The 20,497-nt window shown below is 33.1% G+C and overlaps 2 protein-coding genes across 2 annotated transcripts; one reads left to right on the forward strand and one right to left on the reverse strand.

Annotated features, from left to right (window-relative positions):
- Positions 1-56: 56 nt before the first annotated feature.
- mrn (general transcription factor IIH subunit 4 marionette) lies at positions 57-12,060 on the forward strand. Its single transcript, XM_088233011.1, has 10 exons — positions 57-549; positions 1,807-1,911; positions 2,812-2,943; positions 4,327-4,512; positions 5,804-5,984; positions 6,974-7,057; positions 7,152-7,354; positions 8,070-8,184; positions 10,547-10,684; positions 11,747-12,060. Exons 1-10 carry the CDS (start codon positions 398-400, stop codon positions 11,888-11,890), a joined length of 1,440 nt encoding a protein of 479 aa, XP_088089137.1. The 5' UTR covers positions 57-397; the 3' UTR covers positions 11,891-12,060.
- Positions 12,061-13,088: 1,028 nt separating this feature from the next.
- On the reverse strand, positions 13,089-19,087 carry LOC148277331 (SKA complex subunit 1-like). Its single transcript, XM_088233012.1, has 4 exons — positions 18,561-19,087; positions 17,239-17,381; positions 15,272-15,444; positions 13,089-14,033 (listed from the first exon to the last, which is right to left on the reverse strand). Exons 1-4 carry the CDS (start codon positions 18,912-18,914, stop codon positions 13,879-13,881), a joined length of 825 nt encoding a protein of 274 aa, XP_088089138.1. The 5' UTR covers positions 18,915-19,087; the 3' UTR covers positions 13,089-13,878.
- Between the last annotated feature and the right edge of the window lie 1,410 nt (positions 19,088-20,497).

Genomic DNA, 20,497 nt, shown 5'->3' on the forward strand with positions numbered 1-20,497 from the left:
AAATTAATTTGCCAATTGCATTTTTTAAAAAAGGAAATTTTCAAACAATAGTATCTACTTTTGGAAATGTATTTTCGGTCGTTCGAAAGTTTACCGAAGACATTATATTACATTAGCAAGTTGGTTTGGTAATATTTAGAAATGCCATTTAGACATTTGTTTCTGAGCAAATCTGTCAGTTTTTAGTAATTTGACTGCTGGATTGCGATGATCATTATGATGATCACCTTGGGCAAATGAACAATGTTCATTGAGAAAAGGAAACGTCAAATCTTCAAAACAACTTTCATGCTGGTTGAATATATAATAAATTCGAACAGTGATAAATTACGACAGTTGCCGAAATAATTGTTTGAAAGTGAATTTAAGTTGAATTTGAATTTCTCTTCTTCATATAATGGGAGACCAAAATAAATCAAAGTCTAACGTAGCTGGAACTTTACCTGCAAATTTACAGTGCAAAGATCTTCACGATTATTTAAAAACTCGGACACCTCAAATGTTGGAATCACTTTATAGTTATCCCACAATATGTTTAGCAGTATATCGGTAAGTTGTTGGCTATTAAAATAATATCATTTTTCTCTTAACCTCACACCAGATCATCAATCGAAATAGGTTGATGTTGTCGCTGGAGTACCAAAATGGAGTTTTATCACCATTACTATTTTCCCTGTTTATCAATCCGATAGCAGAATGTCTTCATATAATCTCTATGCAAATGATTTACAACTATATCTTCATCGCATAACTGATAGCAATATAATCCATTTCTTATACATTAAATAGCTTGTCAACATGGACAAGGGAGTAATGTTGACTTATAAACCCAGCTAAAACACAAATTGTGTTTGAAGGTAGCCAAAGCTCTTAATGTCAGTAATGCCTATATCTAATACAGGAAATATGTGAAAAATCTAGGAGTACTAATAGATAAGAATTTATGCAGGCGAGCTCATATGAATCGAGTCGTAAAATATTTTTTTGTCTACACTCTCTTAGAAGATTACAAAAAATTCTTACCCATTAGTACCAAATGCTCACCCGTACAGGCATTAAAGCATTATTACTGCTCATTGTAGATTATACTGATATTTCCATGACTGATTTAAGCTGTAAACTTTTTGATAAACTCCAATGACTTCAGAATACATGCATTAGGTATATATTTGGTTTATGGAAATATGGCCACCTTATCTGATCATTTTAAGCAACTGAAATGGCTTGAAATTTGATAAGGGAGAGACTACCACACCTCACTTCTGTTCTCTGTACTTCACAATCCTAACACTCCTATATACATACCTCCGTGAAAATTTTCAATGCTTATCAGTTCATGGTTTATCTTTTTGTTCTTATTCTCAAAACATCATTTTAACTCCCATCTATAATTCGGCCTTCTTCTCTAACTCAAATAGTGTCCATTCGGCTCGACTGTGGAATCATCTTCCATCCACTATCAACGATGTTTCTATTTTTAAGCTAGAATTAAAATCCTGGCATGTTTTCAACTGAGAAAAGTACACCTTGTAGTGTATTGGTTAATGTTTTTGCCTACCATGCTTGAGGTCTCAGGTTCTAATCCTGGGAGAGAGAGTCAACATGAAATATTTATTTGTAAGGTAATTTTACACTGCAATATTTCACTGACCTTGGATTGACACCTGAAGCGTAAGACTAATCACCTTACCTTTCAAGAATCGAGATATACTGTACGTACTTTTTCAATACAATGTCCTATTTCCAATCAGGTGCGGATTGGGTTTTGATGATGATTTTATGAATTTTCTTTTTTTATTTTTTCAGAGATCTTCTGGAATTAGCGCGACACTACGTTATACGTCTTCTATTTGTTGAACAACCTGTACCACAAGCAGTAGTAGCATCGTGGGCCACTCAAGCTTATTCCAAGTATGTTTATAACAATAAAACTATGTATTATGTGCACAAATGTTGAGATCTGTCCAGATTTCCAGGCTTAGGTTAGCATTATCGACCATGGTTTGGACTTGTAGAAAAAATGGACAGTGAAAGAACTGCTAAAAATATTTATGATGTGAATGTTGATGGATGCATAAAACAAACATTGAATCTCAATCTAACTAAGGTTTGTTTACCTATGAATAAGTATTTAATCAAATTAAGGGAGAAAAATCACTGTGATACGCATATTCATTGTATCACAGGAAAAAAAACAACCATACACTTTAGGATTTGAACCTGGTCATGTGTTTTATCCGGTAAGCGAAGCAGGAATTAATTTTATTTTGAAAAATTAGTACCCTTAACTTGTTGACAACTAACATCTTCCATTCACTACCTAACTCTTTTTATTGGTTTCATATATTTTATACTAGTATCTTATTTAATCATTCATTTTTCGGAGAGATCGCATCTCATAACTTCTCAGCCTAGATTATGTCTTGTATGTATCTGCCAACTGATATTGTAAGATGGGGAACATAACAAAGGCGGTACTGGAATGAACATGTCAACAGAATAGCAGAGGACACACTTCCACGTATCGCACATCAAGGGAACCCCGAAGAAAGAAGACTCAGGCAGACCCCTGAAGAGGTGGTGCGATAGCTGGCAGTCGTCGTCCCAAGATAAAACAGCCACACAAACAGATCCTTGGAGTCAGAAAGGTTAAAGAAGAAGAATATTAATTTTTTAAATATAAATCATTCTTGTCAAAAATACCCAGGTTCATTTCCTGGAGTAGACGGGTGTTGTTTTCCTATGTTATTATGAATGTACATGTACTATCTTGATATATTTATACAATTCTTATTTAGCTAATTGTTTCAGAGAACATAATGAAGTTTGTGGATCACTCAACGAGCTCTCAGTTTGGCAGGAAGCTGCAATACCGGGTGGTTTACCCGGTTGGATACTCTCGTCATCATTCAAAAAAAATCTTAAAGTTGCTCTATTGGGAGGGTAATTATCATTCATTACTTCAATCATAACTTTGTTTTGGAAAAACATTAATATTTTACCTTTGGGACCTTTTTATTAGCTGGGTTGTGGTCCCATGGCTATTTATTTTAAAGAAACAAACAGTCAACAATGGTATAATATATATATTTTTTAAATACAGTTTAAAGACAGACCAGCGAAGCTTCTAAATAAAAAAATCATACATATTATTAAATTGTGTTACAACAAAAATATGTGTTTGTTTGTATTTGTATTGTATCTATTGTCGCGGACTTGACAGATTTAAGGTTCGAACCCTACTCTGCTACAACCTGATTCCCATTTTCTAATAGTGATTTATTTACAACTTGTTGAAAATGATCCCAAAAATATAAATATTTAGGGAAATCATAAGAACGCAAATACTTTATTTTGTCATTTTACCTTAGCATAACTTTCTCTCTATTTTTGCATACAATATTACTTGTGCTTAAATATATATATATTCAGTATGTTTTTTACCTCCGCAGTAATCTTCTAAAAAGACAGTAAAAAATAACAATTTTCTTGCAAAGTGCACAATATCTTACAAATTATAAATTCACATATTTTTTCGCTTTGTATTTTGTGTCTGTTGAATGATAGCTAAATATAATGCGACTGTTTTTTAGCATTTTTCAATATTTTGTGTTAACACACTATTATTACTATGGTGAATAAAAAATCCTGGATAAATAAATATTCAATGCATCTATTGACACTAGAAATAAACTTGTAAACTAAAATTACGATTTTTCAGAGCCCATCAAACTTTAAAATTGCTGTTCTTCAAAATTTATAAAAATCAATATTAACTAGTGGGGTGTGTCATTTTTTTCAACTTACGAATTCAGAAACGTATTAGGTCTGAAAAATTGTGTTTTTTTAAAAAACAGAACACCATTCAATTTTTTTTTTTTTTAAATGTCTTCGGCTGGCTAAAATACTGCAATTTAAAAATAAAAAAAGAAGAATATGCATTTATTGAATATTTTTTAAATAAATTTTGTGTGCAAATATTATATGTTTTTTAGCAAACGCCGTGTTTATAACAATGCAAACCATGTTAAAAAAAAGTTCATTTGTTTCAAAGGCAAAAGAAAAAAAATGTTGAATTTATAAAATAATTTAAATAAATTGCATTATGAATAATTTTTCAATAGTATCTATGTCACAATATTACAAATTATTATTATCGTGTAATCTTCATACTCAAAATTACACATTTACAAAGTTACTATGTAATAAAATAAATAGATAGTCAAAACTCACATTTAACTTTGCAGTTCTTCTACTCACAAAAATAACAGCTTTAAAAAATATCTATGATAATTTACTCATTTTCGTTTTTTTTGTTCATTATAGCGGGCGTCCATGGAGTATGTCAAATACTTTAGAAAAAGACCCTCATGGACGGGACGAGGCCTTCTTAGATGGATATGCATTAGAAAGGTGGGAGTGTGTTCTCCACTACATGGTTGGCAGTCAACAAACTGAGGGCATCAGTGTGGATGCTGTAAGGATATTATTACACGCTGGACTCATGGCAAGGTAAAAGCAGCTGCGATTCTAAAATATACTATTTATATATAAAGGATCTTGGCATTACTTTAGATAGTAAACTCTCCTATCGTGAACACATTGATAATATTGTAAACAAATCTCTCAAACTTCTCGGTTTTATCAATAGAGTGACGGCGGACTTCAAAAATATTAATACCATCAAAACTCTTTATTGCTCACTAGTTCGACCCCATCTAGAATACGCTTATCCTATTTGGTCTCCATTCTACAGGACTCATATTGACCATATCGAGTCTGTCCAACACCGTTTTTTAAGAAAAGTGGCATGGTTGCTCGGATTACAAAGGGGTAATTATTCTTATTTTGAAATAGAGCAATCTCTTAATCTGTCTTCATTGGAGAGACGTAGAACTGAGATGGACCTTATATGCATTTTCAAAATACTTAATGCTTTAAGTGATGTCCCATCTCTGTTGCAATCAATTTCTTTTCATGTTCCCAACCGTGTCACCAGAAGTCAAAATCTGCTATTTATAAAATCTTCTAAGAGCAACTTTGGTTTTTATGCCCCAATGTCCAGAATGTGTAGATTAGTCAATTCATCACACGGCTTGGAATTTTTTGGGATAAGTCTTCCGGCTTTTCGTTGATCTCTTCGCGACTAAACAGTGTGGGATGAAGTTGGATTGGCATGGTTTAGCTCAAAGTTTTTGATCTTTGGTTTTTTTTAATATATCGTATACTATTATTGTTTTGCCCTTGTTTGTCTTTGCTAAATAGTTTTATGTTCTTTTTGTTCAGTTTCTTGCATTTATGTTTCTTCATGTAACTGTTGTAATTTATTTGTATTTGGTTTTGTTGAGTTTTTTTATTTCTTTCTTAATACTGTTTTTTTTTCAATGTACCAAAAACAAAAAAAACACGTTCATTATTTTATATGTGCACAATATTATGTCTGTACTATTTTATTGGAACCTTAGTAAAAATTAATGCCGGAGCACCCGATGACAAACTATTATTTAATAGTTTATTTGGACAAGTATGTGTATTTTATTTTTATTGTAATTTTTTAATTTCATGGTATTTTTACTTTTGTGCAAGAACCAAAGGGCACATTTGGGTTTCTTTAACAAATGCAGCTAGTTCCATCTGCATTAGTTCGGCATTTGGCACATTTTTTTCCTTTCCATTGGTCTTTCCGAAGTTCCTCTATTATAACCTATTAATATTATTGGCCTATAATTTTTCAGTTGTCTAAATTTTGCATAGCTTGAAATAATTTGATAATATTTTTTTTACATTTGATTTTGTGCTTTAGAGATGCAGAAGATGGTTCTACTGTTATTACTCGTGCTGGATTCCAGTTCCTATTGCTCAATACTGGCCAGCAAGTGTGGCTTTTCTTATTACACTATCTACATACAGCTGGACAGCGTGGGTTGGATCCTGCTCAGTGCCTCGCATTCCTCTTTCAGCTTAGTTTTAGCACACTCGGAAAGGTAATTCATTTTATTATATTAAAAAAAATATTTTAAAAATAAATTCATCGTCATTACCAAAAAAATCTTGTCATAGTTCCTAAGAGAACATTTTTCAACTCAGTTCAATAACATATTACGTAAATATTTAAAAGTACAAATCATCTAATAATTATGCTTGAAGTAAATACTGGACTTTGTCACATTAAAGTACAGTAGAACTCCGTTTATCTGAACTTCAGTCATCCGGATTGCTAAATATCCAGATCGTTGTCAGAAAATAAAAAATAAAGAAAATGTTATAACAACAAATAAAAAAGAGCACTGGCAGCCGGCGTGTTTCTTTGTCAAAGTAATTAACTTTGCTGGACATGTTAAAGTACCTTTTTATGTTATAACATCTGGCGCTCATTAATCAATTGAAAAATTTACTAATAAAAATTATATTAGTATTAGTAAACTTTTCAAATTGAAACATTGTTTTTTTTTTTCATAGAGTGGAGATAAGTCCTCCTTGTTGTGTATTGGTTGGCGCATTCGTCTACCATACTTTAGGTTCCGGGTTCGATTCTTGGGAAGATGGACCTGAACTATTTATTTAAAAGGTGGTTTTACACTGCAACATTAAATTGTTCCTGGACTGGCACATGAAGCGTAAGATCTTACCTTCATGTAACAAATGATCGATATACCCTCCATTTGGTGTACTATTGCAGTGCCCAATGCACCACAGGGTACAGATAGGGCCATGATGATATTATGTACATTATATTGGCGGCCTCCGTGGTGTAGTGGTCAAGACGCTTGACTCACAGACGGAAGGTTCCGGGTTCGATTCCCGGTGAGAACACAAAAATTAAATGTGATTTTTCTCAAGCCTGGGTGTTCTGTGATGTAATTCACCACTGTAATTGGGCCTCCTGGCCTGTTGTGGTGCAAAAATAAAATAAAAGTAAAATAAAAAATTTTTTTTTTAAAAAATAAGTAAAAGTAAAAGCTGATTTTTTTAGGACTACAGCACAGATGGAATGAGTAGCAATATGTTAGTTTTTCTACAACATTTGAGAGAATTTGGACTTGTGTATCAAAGAAAAGTGCGTACCAATTTATTTTTATATACATTTTTAAAGCTACTTGTATCGCTCCTGAATTTTTAAAAATTCAATGTCCATATTATTTAATTTTCAGCGTAAAGCGGGGAGGTTTTACCCTACGAGATTAGCTTTAAACATTGCTTGTGCCCGCGGTGTAACCCCTAAAACAATTAGCACCACTTCGTCTCCAACTCCCACTGGATATATTGTAGTGGAGACAAACTACAGAGTGTACGCATACACAGATAGTAGTTTGCAGGTGGCTTTATTAGGCCTCTTCACTGAACTACTTTACAGGTAAAATTTTATTTTTCTCAAATCAATATTATTATTCTTCTTTGTATTGGAGGCCCTGGTATTGTCCACAATGGTGACACGTATTTAAAAGGTCCATTTTTTGTACGGTTTCTTCCAGTATCAGCTTTCATTAGCTAATTATGAACTTTATCTGTAATTTGACACCGACAAGCTAGAGATAGTTATAAAACTACAAATAGAAAAGTTCAAAAGTCTTTTTTTTCAAAGAACCAAAAACAAAAAAAATATTTTTTTAAATTTTATATGTGTACAATAATATGTCCACACTTATTTGAATCTTAATAAAAACTAATGTCTGAGCACCCGATGATAAACTATTATTTAATAGTTTATCGGGACTATTACGTTTTAATACTCTATGTTTTTATTCTCATAATGTATTAATATTGTAATAACATGTGTATTTTATTGAATAAAGACTCTTTTATTATTATTATGCTTTATCATAACTGCGGTCTATTTTTTAATATTAGTAATTCCTGTGTCACTCAGATTAAACCGTTTTGATTCCAATTATTCATTTTCATTAATCTCAGAGTTTTACTCCAGAATTTCAGAACAAATACCCCAGTGACCATAAATAATAACAATAAATATATTTTGTTATAGCATAATGGTGACTATCCCTAATAATATGCATTCATACATAAATTTAAGTTTGATTATATTTTTATGACAATAATGATCATTGCAGATTTCCTAATTTGGTAGTTGGCGTGTTGACTAGAGAATCTATCCGACAAGCCTTACGGGGTGGAATCACAGCCCAGCAAATTATCAACTATCTTGAACAGCATTCTCACCCGCAGGTGAGTTGAATCAATCATAATTATGTATGTACATATATTGTATTAAATAAAATGTACCAAATAACTTCTTATTAGAAATAAATTAATATTTATTATGGCATGTCATTCTATTATATATTGTCTTCTCCCTCTGACGCATGATTTACCGCTACGAAGCACAGTTTATCTTGCTCAAGTCACAATTTTATCAGACCTGGTACTTTTCATACAAATTTAGGGTTTATGCTAGTGCAAAACAAAATATAAATTGTGACAATTGAGGACCGTTTTCGCAAAGCGAAATATCTGCAAAAAGTAAAATTTTTAATAAATTTTTTTATGATTAAAAAAAAAACTACGAGGTTTTTAACAAAAACCAAAATACTGTTTTATAGAAATTCTACGTCCTAATTTCATATACTTAAAATTAATAATACCATAAGTCTTTTTCGGTTTCACTAAGAGATGGCGCCACCGAACAGTACGCGGCATATGTCAGTCTGTTCATCTGACATTAACCTTAACCTACAAACACTCACAAGTTGAGTCCGCCAAACAATGGCGTCTCTGTTGTATCGTTCAGTGATCATGTCGATGTTTGAGCCTGAAAAAAAAAACATTTGCGGCACGCATTGCTTTTATTTAATTGAATGAAAAAGATTGTGGAAAGTCATCGTTTGCTAGTAGAAACATATGGTAAACACGCTCTATCGATTAGAACATGTGAGACATGGTTTTGACAATTTAAACGTGGTGATTTCAATGTGAAAGACAGTGCGCGCTCTGGTAGACCACAAAAGTGCGAAGAAGAAGAAGAAAACTTAAACTCAACAGCAATTGGCAAAAGCATTAAATGTGTCACCAGAAATCAGTTGAGATTTACGGGCAATGGGGAAGATCAACGAACTCGGCTAATGGGTCCCACACAATTTGAATGAACGGCAAATAGAAAATCGCAGTCACTTGTGAAATGCTGCTTCAACGCCATAAAAGAAAATCGTTTATGTACCAAATAGTGACAGGTGGCGACAAATGGATTTATTTTGAAAACCCGAAGTGGAGAAAATCGTGGCTGTCACCTGGCGAAGCCAGTCCTTCAACACCAAGGCCAAATTGCTTCGGCAAGAAGACCATTCTTTGTGTCTGGTGGGACCATAGCGGCATTGTGTTTTATGAACTCTTGAAGCCCGGCGAAACCGTTAATGTGCATTGCCATCGCCAACAAATGATTAATTTAAATCATGCATTGATCGAAAGACGACCGGAATGGGCCAAAAGACATGGCAAAGTGATTTTGTTACACAACAATGCGCTGTCTCACACAGCAAAACCAGTGAAAGACACCTTGAAATCGCTTGAATAGGACATCCTTCTGCACCCGCCGCACTCCCCGACCTGGCGCCATCTGACTATTACCTCTTCCGATAGACCACCATGAAAGCTCGATGTTTGTGTGTTACACGAGCTGACGCAAAAAAAACCTCATGGACCAAATTTCCATCTGCGAATCGCTGCTGAATCGCAACAAAATCGACCCATTTCTAAAGAGGATGGTGACTGATGATGAGAAGTGGGGTCACTTACAATAATGTCAAGTGACAGAGATCGTGGTCGAAAGCCAACGCAGCCCAGACCGTGGCCAATCCAGGACTGACGGCCAGGAAGGTTTTGCTGTGTGTTTGGTGGGATTGGCAGAGAATACTCTATGAGCTGCTCCCCTATGGCCAAACGCTCAATTCTGCCCTCTACTGCGAACAACTCGACCGTTTGAAGCTGGCGATCGAACAGAAGCGGCCAGCATTGGTGAATAGGAGAGGAATCGTGTTTCATCATGACAACGCCAGGCCGCACACATCTTTGATGACGCATCAGAAGCTCTAGGAGCTCGGATGGGAAGTTCTTATGTATCCACCTTATAGTCTGGACCTGGCACCCAGTGATTACCACCTGTTCCTGTCGTATGGCCAACGCGCTTGGGCCTGTGAAAATTGGTTGTCCAAGTTTTTTGCCAATAGGGACAAGGGCTTCTCTGAGAGGGGCATTATGAAGTTGGATTCTCGTTAACAACAAATTATCGAACAGAACAACGCATATTTGGCTTAAATCGGATGATTGTAACACTTTTTATAAAGCATTGAAATAAAGCGAAAAATACAAAATTATTTTTTCCCCCCCAACGTATTATTTAATCTTGTGAATAAATCGGATGTTATGCTATTTGGAAATTTATTGTAGACTGGTTTTTTTTATTTAATATTTGTGGCCATCACTTATTCACTCACAGTGAATGAATATGTTTGTCGATTTACATCATAGAGATAAATAAAAACATTACTATTTTTTTCTTCCTCCTTTTTTTTTTATCTTCATTTAAATATTACAGATGTTTGCATCAGAAACATATACCCAAGGGCGGTCTTCTATCCCCCCTACTGTAGTTGATCAGATAAGACTATGGGAAAATGAAAGAAACCGATTTACTTACACAGATGGCGTGGTGTATAATCAATTCCTTTCTCAGGTAAGATAAAAAATGTTTTAAAAAGAAATAAAATTTATTAACCTCATTTATAAATGTGTATATATTATGTACAAATTTTTTTTTTTTTTCGAAATACAGTGAAACCTCGAAATTACTTCCTTACAATTTGCATTTACGTATAATTTTTGTAGTCCCATTGAATTTGGAATTTTTGTACATTGAAAACTCTGTTTAATGTTTTTTTCCCACAATTAATGTCGGAGCAGTGTTTTGCAAACATTTATTGCAGCCATTTTTGTGTTTCACAGACATTTATTATTTATAAATATAATATTTAAAAAGTTGCAATTAAAAAATGGTTAAACATTACGGCTCCATAAGCTTTTAAATAAAAAAAAACAAATCTGAATTAATGTTTTTCACTACCCTCCATTTAAATTTTTTATCGGTCCCTTCAAAAATGTAATTTAGGGGTTTTACTGTAATTTAAATTTAACATTTCATGATTAATATGTAGTACTTAATTAAAAAATGATTATCATAGCAATTGTTAGGTTTAAACTATTTATGTAAAAATAAATCATTATCAAATGGCATATTATTTGTTATATTATAATATAGATTTTGTTAAAATGTTAGTGGTTTTCTACTAAAGTGTGAAGATTAAAATTATGTATGGTGTGAGGAATCCGACTCTACACTCGTTTAAGTCAAATATTAACTGTCTATTGACAAAACGATCCAAGAAATCTTTTGAACTTCTAAATTCGATGAAAGTTTATTGTAATTAAAATATTTAATAAATGACAGGTTGACACATTTATTCGATAGACCAATAACCAATCCATCACCGTCAATCTGACGATGTCCTCAGAGCAATGAAACCAGTTATTGGTCTATCAAAGTGGATTAAAGTTTCAACCAAAAACTATTAAATGTTTTATTTTACTAACAAAATTGTAATTCATTCTTAAGACTATTTGTAAATTCAGGAAGCAAAACTCGATCTTTCCTAAATCGCAAAATTCTTAGTAAATATATTCATATTGTTGCATAAATCTGGGGAATCACCATTGTTAATCAATTATAATTTTATTTCAGGCCGATTATGTGGTGTTGAAAGATCACGCACATCAGTTGGGTGTTTTGGTTTGGGAAAATGAAAGAACTAGAACAATGGTTGTTACCAAGCAGGGTCACGATGATGTGAAAAAGTTTTGGAAGAGATATTCCAAAAGTTCATAGTGATATTCTCAATGTATTATTAGTCAATCAATTATTTATATGTGAAACTAAAATAAGATATATTAAGTGTACTATGGTTGTTGTGAATTTATCATTACATGAATATTCCAATCGGTGATTTGATTTTTAATTTATAGAAATCCTTATCAGTAAACAAATTCAGACACACATTTTCGTTTGTTTTTTTATTATATTTTAATGAAATTATATAACTATGCTCGGTGAGAACATTATTTTAGTGAAAATTTGTCTTTTTCAGTTGCACTATTTCTATGGAGCATTGGCGGTTGTTTTTTGGGTGAGCATTGACATTTAAAAAACAACCGCTCACAATTTTTTCCATTTCGTTTGTATATAATTATCAAAACTATCTGTATAACAGTAGAAACATCAGCAGTTTTTCCCGCTCGGTATGCGAGACATTCACACTGAGAAATTTATTTTTGTGCTTCTATATTCTAAGATTGTTTTTAAGATATATTTTTGAATAATCTTTAAGGTGTGGATGATTATAAATGCTTTTCCAAAGAAATTTATGTTTTTTTGTTCATACATGAAGTTTAGCAACAAAAATAATTGAACCACCAATAACCTCAAGGTTAGGAGAGTCCTTCTCATCTCAGTTGGTTCATAAATTAGTTTATGTACTCAAGATGTTTCTATTTTTGTTTTTAAATTTGCAAATGGTATTTGGAATTTAATTGTTTTTTCATATGAACTACAGCTTGCTCACCACATACCGCACACCGCATCCGAGGACATAAGTTTCCTTGGCGGTGCCCACATACACGGAAAAGTTGCTCGTTGCCGAACGAGAAAAGCTGCCCGCTCGAAAGAGCTATCTGTAAATTGGTAGCTTTAGCATCTTTGTGCTGAAAGAAGCTAATCCAGAAGTACATAATATGCACTTCATTGGATTGAGCAACGAGGGAAGTGAATTCTTCACTGACTGGAATTAAATTGATTGGACATGACCAATTTGCCGAAATGATTACAAAACTTTTTAAAAGTCTTGAAATTCTTTTTGACCTATAACAGGGCTAAGGATAGTAGGGAGAAGCTCCATTCGGTAATCATAGAGAGGGGTAGTCAATTTAGCATAATTGGGTATTAACTACACCCAATTATGCTAAATTGACTACATTATTTAAGTGAATTGTTTTTTTTTTCTCAGATAGTACGCCATTGACCCCAATCCGATTTTTTTATTTTTTATTAATAAATTTCATAAAAGGTACATGTTTTTTAAAAATTCTATACAGATCTACTTTTATACATCTAGTAAAGTTATCACTGTAACTCCAAAAAAAGAGACTAACTCGATTAACTCGCTAACTAGATTTACTATCAAATATTAAATACGGAAAACAAAACCAAATTATTAAGTACATTACATCCAAATAGCCAAAATGCATCTTCATACATGCTATAATTTAATAATCAATCAGACAGGTTTAGTAATCAAAACAGGCTTCACCGACAAAACTATTTTAAATGTTGTATCATAATTTTATTTTTATATCCCGGAAAAATATTTTTTTATGAACTGCAAATTTATAGGTAGGTCCTTGTACACATTTAAAATTAATGTTACAAGGTAAAGCAACTGAAAAATAATATGAGATGTTTTATTATTTTTCAGTTGCTTTGCAAAACCAGATTCATACTTAATCCTGAAAAATATTATGATTTAACAAGGTACATCTCCTAATACTCCGGCTTATGTTCCCAGATTTACATAGACTACAAAAAAACTCAAGAGTTAAGGGGTTCTTTTTTTGAAAAACTTGGAAAACCCTAGTATGTATTTATATTAAACAATTGTATTATTGTGTGCAAAGTTAAATTGATATAAAAGATCTTTGTCAGACTGAATACAGCATTCCACTTGTTGCGAGTTTAACAAACTTGAATTTACAAATTTGTGATTCCTCACACCGAGCTATCGAATACAAGTAGATATGGGAATGTTTGTCTAAAGAAACGAACTAATCGGTGATAGTGATATATCTAACAAGTCCTCCATCTCTAACTTCTTGGAGGCGTCCGGTATGTCTGAGCATAGGTATTAAATTCAGTGTGTGTTTGTCTATCTTTCCACCCATTGCAATCTTTAAATCTTCTTGCGTTATAAACAACTTTCCTAAAAAAAAGTAGACGTATATTAAAATAAATTATAATAAATAAATGTATTTAGATTCCATTATAATAACTGGCGTCCCAGCAACCTGTGTAGATTTATTAAGACGGCCCCCCGAAAGAAAATTCTCACCCTCCAAGCACAAGTCTTTGAAGAGGCAGGCTACTAAATTGAGGGCAAGTGCTCTCATGTCTATTGCTAAATTTCCTCCAAGCCCTTAAAGTAACGGGCTATTAGGTAGGAGGCGATAGTTCTCTCATCCTCAGGTTTGACCTATGCTCTACCGAGAATGCGGCTTCTTTTGTTATATAAAGCATCACATTTACATAACATGTGTAAGGGTGTTACATCGTCTGCACTGCCGAACCTACATCTAGAAGTTGCATGAGATTCATTCAATCAAGGTGTTGATATGTACACTTGTATATTAAAATAATACATCTGGTGCCATATGGCCACACTGATGATTAAACGTCATTGTAAATCATAGTTTGACATTACAAAAAAATAATACGGTTTGGTCAATTCAACCTAATTAAGTAAGTGGTTTGGGTAATGTTTAAGGTCGAAATAATGTTCTAAATGAAAATCATCATGTTTGGTTCCACATGTTCATATTTATTTGACATTTAATCATCAGGTGGCCATATATGAAGCAAAGTGTAGCCGCATGCAAAACATGAATATTTCAAAATTTATTTCTTCTTTGCTCCAGCGAAAAGATTCACATTGGCACCCCTGGGCTGCTATTACGAAAGCTTTTATAGTGCATAATTAGAAAGTAAATATGCGCTGTAAAAGCGTTTAAAATACCAGCCCTGGTAAGTGTAGTCATCATGTGCTTCTTTATACAAAATCGAAATTAAAATGGCACCGTCTCTGCATGCCTTTCATAAGCTTCTCTATAAAACATTTTATCTGAATTTTATTAGCATTTTATCACCATACATTCACATATTAAAAGTTGAGACATCTACATAATCTTTATGACAAAACACAAAATGTGTGGATTTGTCTGTCTGTTTGTTTGTCCGTCACAGTATCTCTTCCAAATGGCAAGTGAAATTTGAACATGTCATTTTCGACACAATTTGTAGTTCAACTGCGATATTACAGAGCCAAATTTTTCTCGGTCTTCCTCGCTATAGAATCAAACTTTTAAACTTTTTAAATTTGAAAATAGGAATCAATGACAGTGGCTTACTGGATCCCGTCTGTGTCATACTATATTAAAGTTTTACCTTTTGTTTTTGGACATTCTTGCCTCTTGAACATCGTGAACTTGTCTTTTTCGAGCCTTTTTTTCAGAGCAGATTTATTGGAATGAAGAAGAGTATATTTTTCATCAATACATTGATTGATTTTATCTATAAACGAGTTGATTGTATCATATGTCACTCTTCCCCGCATATATCTAAAAAAATAGTTGAATTATTACAACTGATAAAATTTCGGCATTTTCTTTTCCTATTCTACACAAATTGACAATAATAATGCGTTAGAATGCAGAATTAAAATGGACTTATTTCATAATTTACGCAAAAAGTTTTATAATAAGTAATTATCAAACCCCAATCAGCACCCAGTGGTGCATATGGCACTGCATTAGTAAAGTACATGAATTGCAACTCGATCATCACTCAAAATTATCAATCTTGGGCTTTGGGAACCAGTGAAAGTCGCAGTGTAAAACCACCATATAAACTAATATTAATTTCATATCGACTCTTCCAGGAATCAAATCCAAGACCTCAAGCTTGGTAGGCAGAACACCAACCAATAATAAATAATGTATGATATTTATTTACAAATAGAATGATAGTTGTAATATTATCATCAATCTGCTTCACTTCACAAAAATATATTTGTTGATTTATCAAGTGGTGACGCCCTTATCTTGAATCAAACAGGTTTTAACCAATACTATTTTTCCCCATATGAATTATTATTTGTCATATCTTAGTGTTGCGGCCCGCATAACTTGGCAAACATTTATTTATTTATATACGGCATTTCTGCCATTTACATATATGTGGTATAAAGAGTGCTTAAAAATAAACATATTAAAAAAAAAATCGAGTATGAAATATTTGTATGTAACTTAAAGAAAAGAGGTTGAGATGGCTAATCTAGAGTCTATGATTCTGGCTATATGAACCAGCCCAAGCCCATTTCTGGTTAGTAACCCTATTGACTAAAACATGATTTTTTATGAGTTATATACCACAGAAATATCTCTCTCTTCATATCAACAATGTTATGAGATGTGGGAGTATTTTAAGGCAGCTTCTATTGCCAAGACTCTGCTAAGAGTGCTGCATTGTGTAGGTATGGACTATTATCATAATTTCCCTATCCGCACCCACTGGTGTAAAGGGCACTGCATCGGTACTCCAAATTGCGGTGTTTCTGAATCATTTGTGATAGGTGAAAGGTAAGGTTATTTTACGCCAGGAACAATTAAGCTTAGTACATGTATATCTTTGTAGAACCATCTTTAAGACAAATATTTCACGTCCATCCTGTCAGGAATCGAACCCGGAACCTCAAGCATGGTAGACGAATGCGCCAAATACTACACTACGAGATGGGCTAATCTCTACTCAATTTCCTTTTTCAAGATTTTAATCTGACAGTAGCCACTGATTAAAAAAAAGTCAGCTAGATGAGGAAGATTTAAACCATATTTTTCTTGGATGCCCCATAAATGATTGTTATCCTGATTTCCTATCCGACCTCTCTGATATTAATATCCCATTCCCTATTCATATTCTAACTCTCCTGTCCCCACCCAATAAACGTGTATTTAAAATCTTATGTAAATATCTAGTTGTAAATGGTGTAAAGTTGTAAATATGTTTTATTATTATATGTTTATATTATATTAAATACTAACATACTAACTTGTACATATTATAGTACTAAAACATGTGTATATATGTAAAAAAACAAAAATACTCGACACTGGCCAGAACACCCGAATTGAGAAGTGAAAAGGCCGGGAAAAAAACGAAGAAGAAGATTAAAAAAAAGATTTGTCCAGTGCTCTTGTTCTTATTTCACACGCAGAACTGTATTCGTTATCGGGAAGGACACAGACACATGCATATTTTTTTATAAATAATAAATGAATGAGGCGACATTTGAAATTTCATGACATTACTTTTATGCAATGAATATTTAAAATGTAAATGAGCTCATAATTTACCCTGGTATTTTAGAAAACTCGGGTTGAGTTAAATATTTTACGTCCTTATGCACATAGATTTTCTGGGCACTTGCTGGAATATTCTCCGCGAAGTCCAAATGTCGTCTTATTGGCAGGGGAGTTAGGGCATCTCGACACATTACCTGAAACAAAATATATATTTAATACACTTGGGACAATCCTTGTGTGTACAGCAGACTATACTAAAACTAAAGAGCCAACACAATTATCTTTAATGTTTATTTTATATTTAGCAAATTGTACATAGGTTCGAGTTCAGTAATTCGGTAAAACTGCGATGAGCTCATTAAATGAAAATAATAATTATTAACACAGTTTGACATTCGCAGGGTTCACGGATTGAGAATCATCGGGATTCCATTTACACTTGATGGATAAGATTTATGACCGTACACTGGACTTTGACAAACGGAGTAACATCCTTCACAGTAACAGTTTATAAAACTACTCCGCAAGTTAATACGTAAGTATTAATTGCTTAGTGAGTATTATGCAACTCAATACAGGAAGACCGTCAAGAATAATCTCAGGAAGCTGGCTAAGTACATGAGTTGTTCCAAAGTGCATGGAAGCGGCTGCTTGTAGCTTAGACAAACCTCCATGAGATAACCCTTTTGGATTACAGTACCAGGACTGTTCCAAAATACATAGAAGCGGTCTGGGAGCTGAGAAGATGAACTCCAGGTTTGAAAGCAAATATCTTGTAACATGACTGTTCCAAATGAGGAAGCGTCATGGGAGCTGAGATAAATAACTCTGCCTTCTATGGCGAGTGCACGACCTTTTATAGGTGAACTTTTGGTGAATATTGTAGCGGGAATGATTTCCTTCAGACCTCCGCGGGGAATGAAGCGCGCAGGGGTCAGCTGCGATGTTAGAAGAATAACGCTGTGGGGCCGAGACAGCGATACATGGGCAAAAAATCGTAGGTACCCGTTTTCGACTGCACGTTACAAAACTTATTTTATCCCACTAAAACAGCCCACCATGTGATGTAGTGGTGAGTGATGGCCTATCTTGCAAGAGGTCTCCGGCTCGATTCCCGACATGGTGGACATGAATTACTAATTAAAAATGTATTTCAAACTGCAATATTTCATAGTTTCTGAAGACTGATTATCTTGCATTCACGAAAATAAAAAGCTTACAAAAATTGTACAAATTGTAGCTTCGGAGCCAAATACCAGTCAGAACAAATTACATAAATTAAAATAAAAATACATTAATATTGATTTACAGCTTTGCAATACTTTAAAAACTAAAATAAGTACATTAATATTTTAAAATATTTTGATACATACTTCACAAGTCATATTCTCTTTATCATTATGCTCGTCCAATATCGATAACTTATTAAATTTACTGGGAAGGTTATTTTCTATATAGCTAATTTTTGTCTCTAAAAACTTGGCATCTTCGTCTAGGGCCGAGATTCGAGGAAGTAATTGATTCATTTTCTTGACTTCTGATTGAGCCATCATTATATTGTTATTTATTTTCCCTATTAATGAGAAGGCATATTTGATTTGATCAACAATAAACTTTTGATCTTGAATAAGATTTATAACATCAGTTATGTGATTTTTCTTTTGATTTTGAGATGAAATAAGTTCATCCGGGCTCTGATAGTCATCGAGAGATCTTTCAGAATCCATTTTAAATTCAGATCAAAACTTTTTTTTCATATATAGGATACTTGGTTCACAATTTAAAACTCGCAGTCACATCAGAGACACGTCAAAGAAACCAAAAAGTTATAAAAAAAAACAAATGAACCAAAGCACGGGCCAGATATTATATTCGAGCACCACTACGAAGCACGACAGCAGATTTCAAAAGTGACAGTTGCGTATTCTAAAGTTGTCGGTGTTTTATGAATTAAAAATTAATTCAATAATGTTACCATTCGATTTTGCTCTTTTTTGTACGTATAGAAAGTGTGACGTATAAAGTGGTGCAGTTGGGTATTTTTATTTTGGTAATATCAAAGTTTAAAAAAACCGTGTTGGCTTTGATGTTTAATAAGGAAAAATATTGAAAGCGTTAGACTTTAAAAAAATATCTACCTCCTGTTAAGTTTTTTATTGTAATCAAAAATTGACGTATTATATTCTTACATAGTTAATATTTAATATTATTTTAGGTATTTTTCTATTATTTGTTTTATGTACCATTACAGTTTTTAACCTAATGTACATGTTTATTTTATAACATAGATAATTGTTTTAAATTTTGTTCAATATATTTTATTCGCAGAAAGAAGACAAAGCTTTTTCATATTTTTTGTAAAGCAGATATTTTTATAAAAAATGTTTTCGATGTCAAAATTTCAGCAGGTATTTGTGGAATTTTGAAACGATATCAATATTAAGCTTAAAAAAACATGTATGTACTTTTTCCTCCAAAGATTTGGATTTATCTAGGTACCCAAATCGTTATTATTCGATAAAATGGTAATTAGGGTGTCTGATATTGTTACTTTTACATATTATCCTACCAGAAATAATACACTTTTGAATTCATATTACCTCTCTTTATTTTTAAAATTTAAATATCAGATAATGCATTCTTCAAATAAAATACCATAGGATTATTAAAACTTCACGGTGCAGCGTGGCGGCATGATAACAAAGTCACATATTTTTTTAATGAGCGATCACGAAACATTTTGCATTGTGGATAGGTAGGTACTAGGTACTTATTATGCCTTTTTAAAATTATGTATATAGGTATCTGTTTAGAATCGACCAAACCAGACAAGCCCCATGCTTTGTTCTTTCGCTACTCCAGACTTTATTAGTTATGGCACTTTCGACTTCTGAGTCGCTTCTGCTCTTACGGCCGTTAACTCCTAAAGAGGCGGGAACAGTTCCTTCCATCCACCATTATCCCAAGCCATATCTCCTCGCAATTCTCTGATCTGATTTGGTTACGAACCACCGTCCCGCGGTATGCAGAGCAGACTTGACAGCGCGTCTACTGGACTGCGAGTAATTCCGTTTTCCATCTAAAAAATAGCGTTGAATATATATATATTTTAAATATAAATACAATCGATACCTACCTACTCCGTGTTTGGACTTTTTGTATGCATTCTAAATATCGAATACTTTTATTTGCTAGGTAAATAGTTATTAGTGTATCTTGTAACTTATTATATTATATTGACCATTTTGTTTGTTGTGTGAAATAAAAAAAATCGTTATCTAAGTAGGTAGGCACGACTAAAAGTTTTATT

The sequence above is a fragment of the Micrasema longulum genome, unplaced genomic scaffold (assembly GCF_059751315.1).
Source record: "Micrasema longulum isolate JH-2025_06_02 unplaced genomic scaffold, ASM5975131v1 h1tg001049l, whole genome shotgun sequence".
NCBI lineage: Eukaryota > Metazoa > Arthropoda > Insecta > Trichoptera > Brachycentridae > Micrasema > Micrasema longulum.

Coding starts and splice junctions, on each gene's coding strand:
- mrn (XM_088233011.1), top strand. CDS start 398: ATGGGAGACCAAAATAAATCAAAGTCTAACGTAGCTGGAACTTTACCT. Junction 550..1,806: donor ATATGTTTAGCAGTATATCG/GTAAGTTGTTGG, acceptor TTATTTTTTCAG/AGATCTTCTGGAATTAGCGC. Junction 2,944..4,326: donor AAAGTTGCTCTATTGGGAGG/GTAATTATCATT, acceptor TGTTCATTATAG/CGGGCGTCCATGGAGTATGT.
- LOC148277331 (XM_088233012.1), bottom strand. CDS start 18,914: ATGGATTCTGAAAGATCTCTCGATGACTATCAGAGCCCGGATGAACTT. Junction 17,382..18,560: donor AAGAGAATATGACTTGTGAA/GTATGTATCAAA, acceptor ATTTTGTTTCAG/GTAATGTGTCGAGATGCCCT. Junction 14,034..15,271: donor AGAATGTCCAAAAACAAAAG/GTAAAACTTTAA, acceptor ACTTTTTTTTAG/GAAAGTTGTTTATAACGCAA.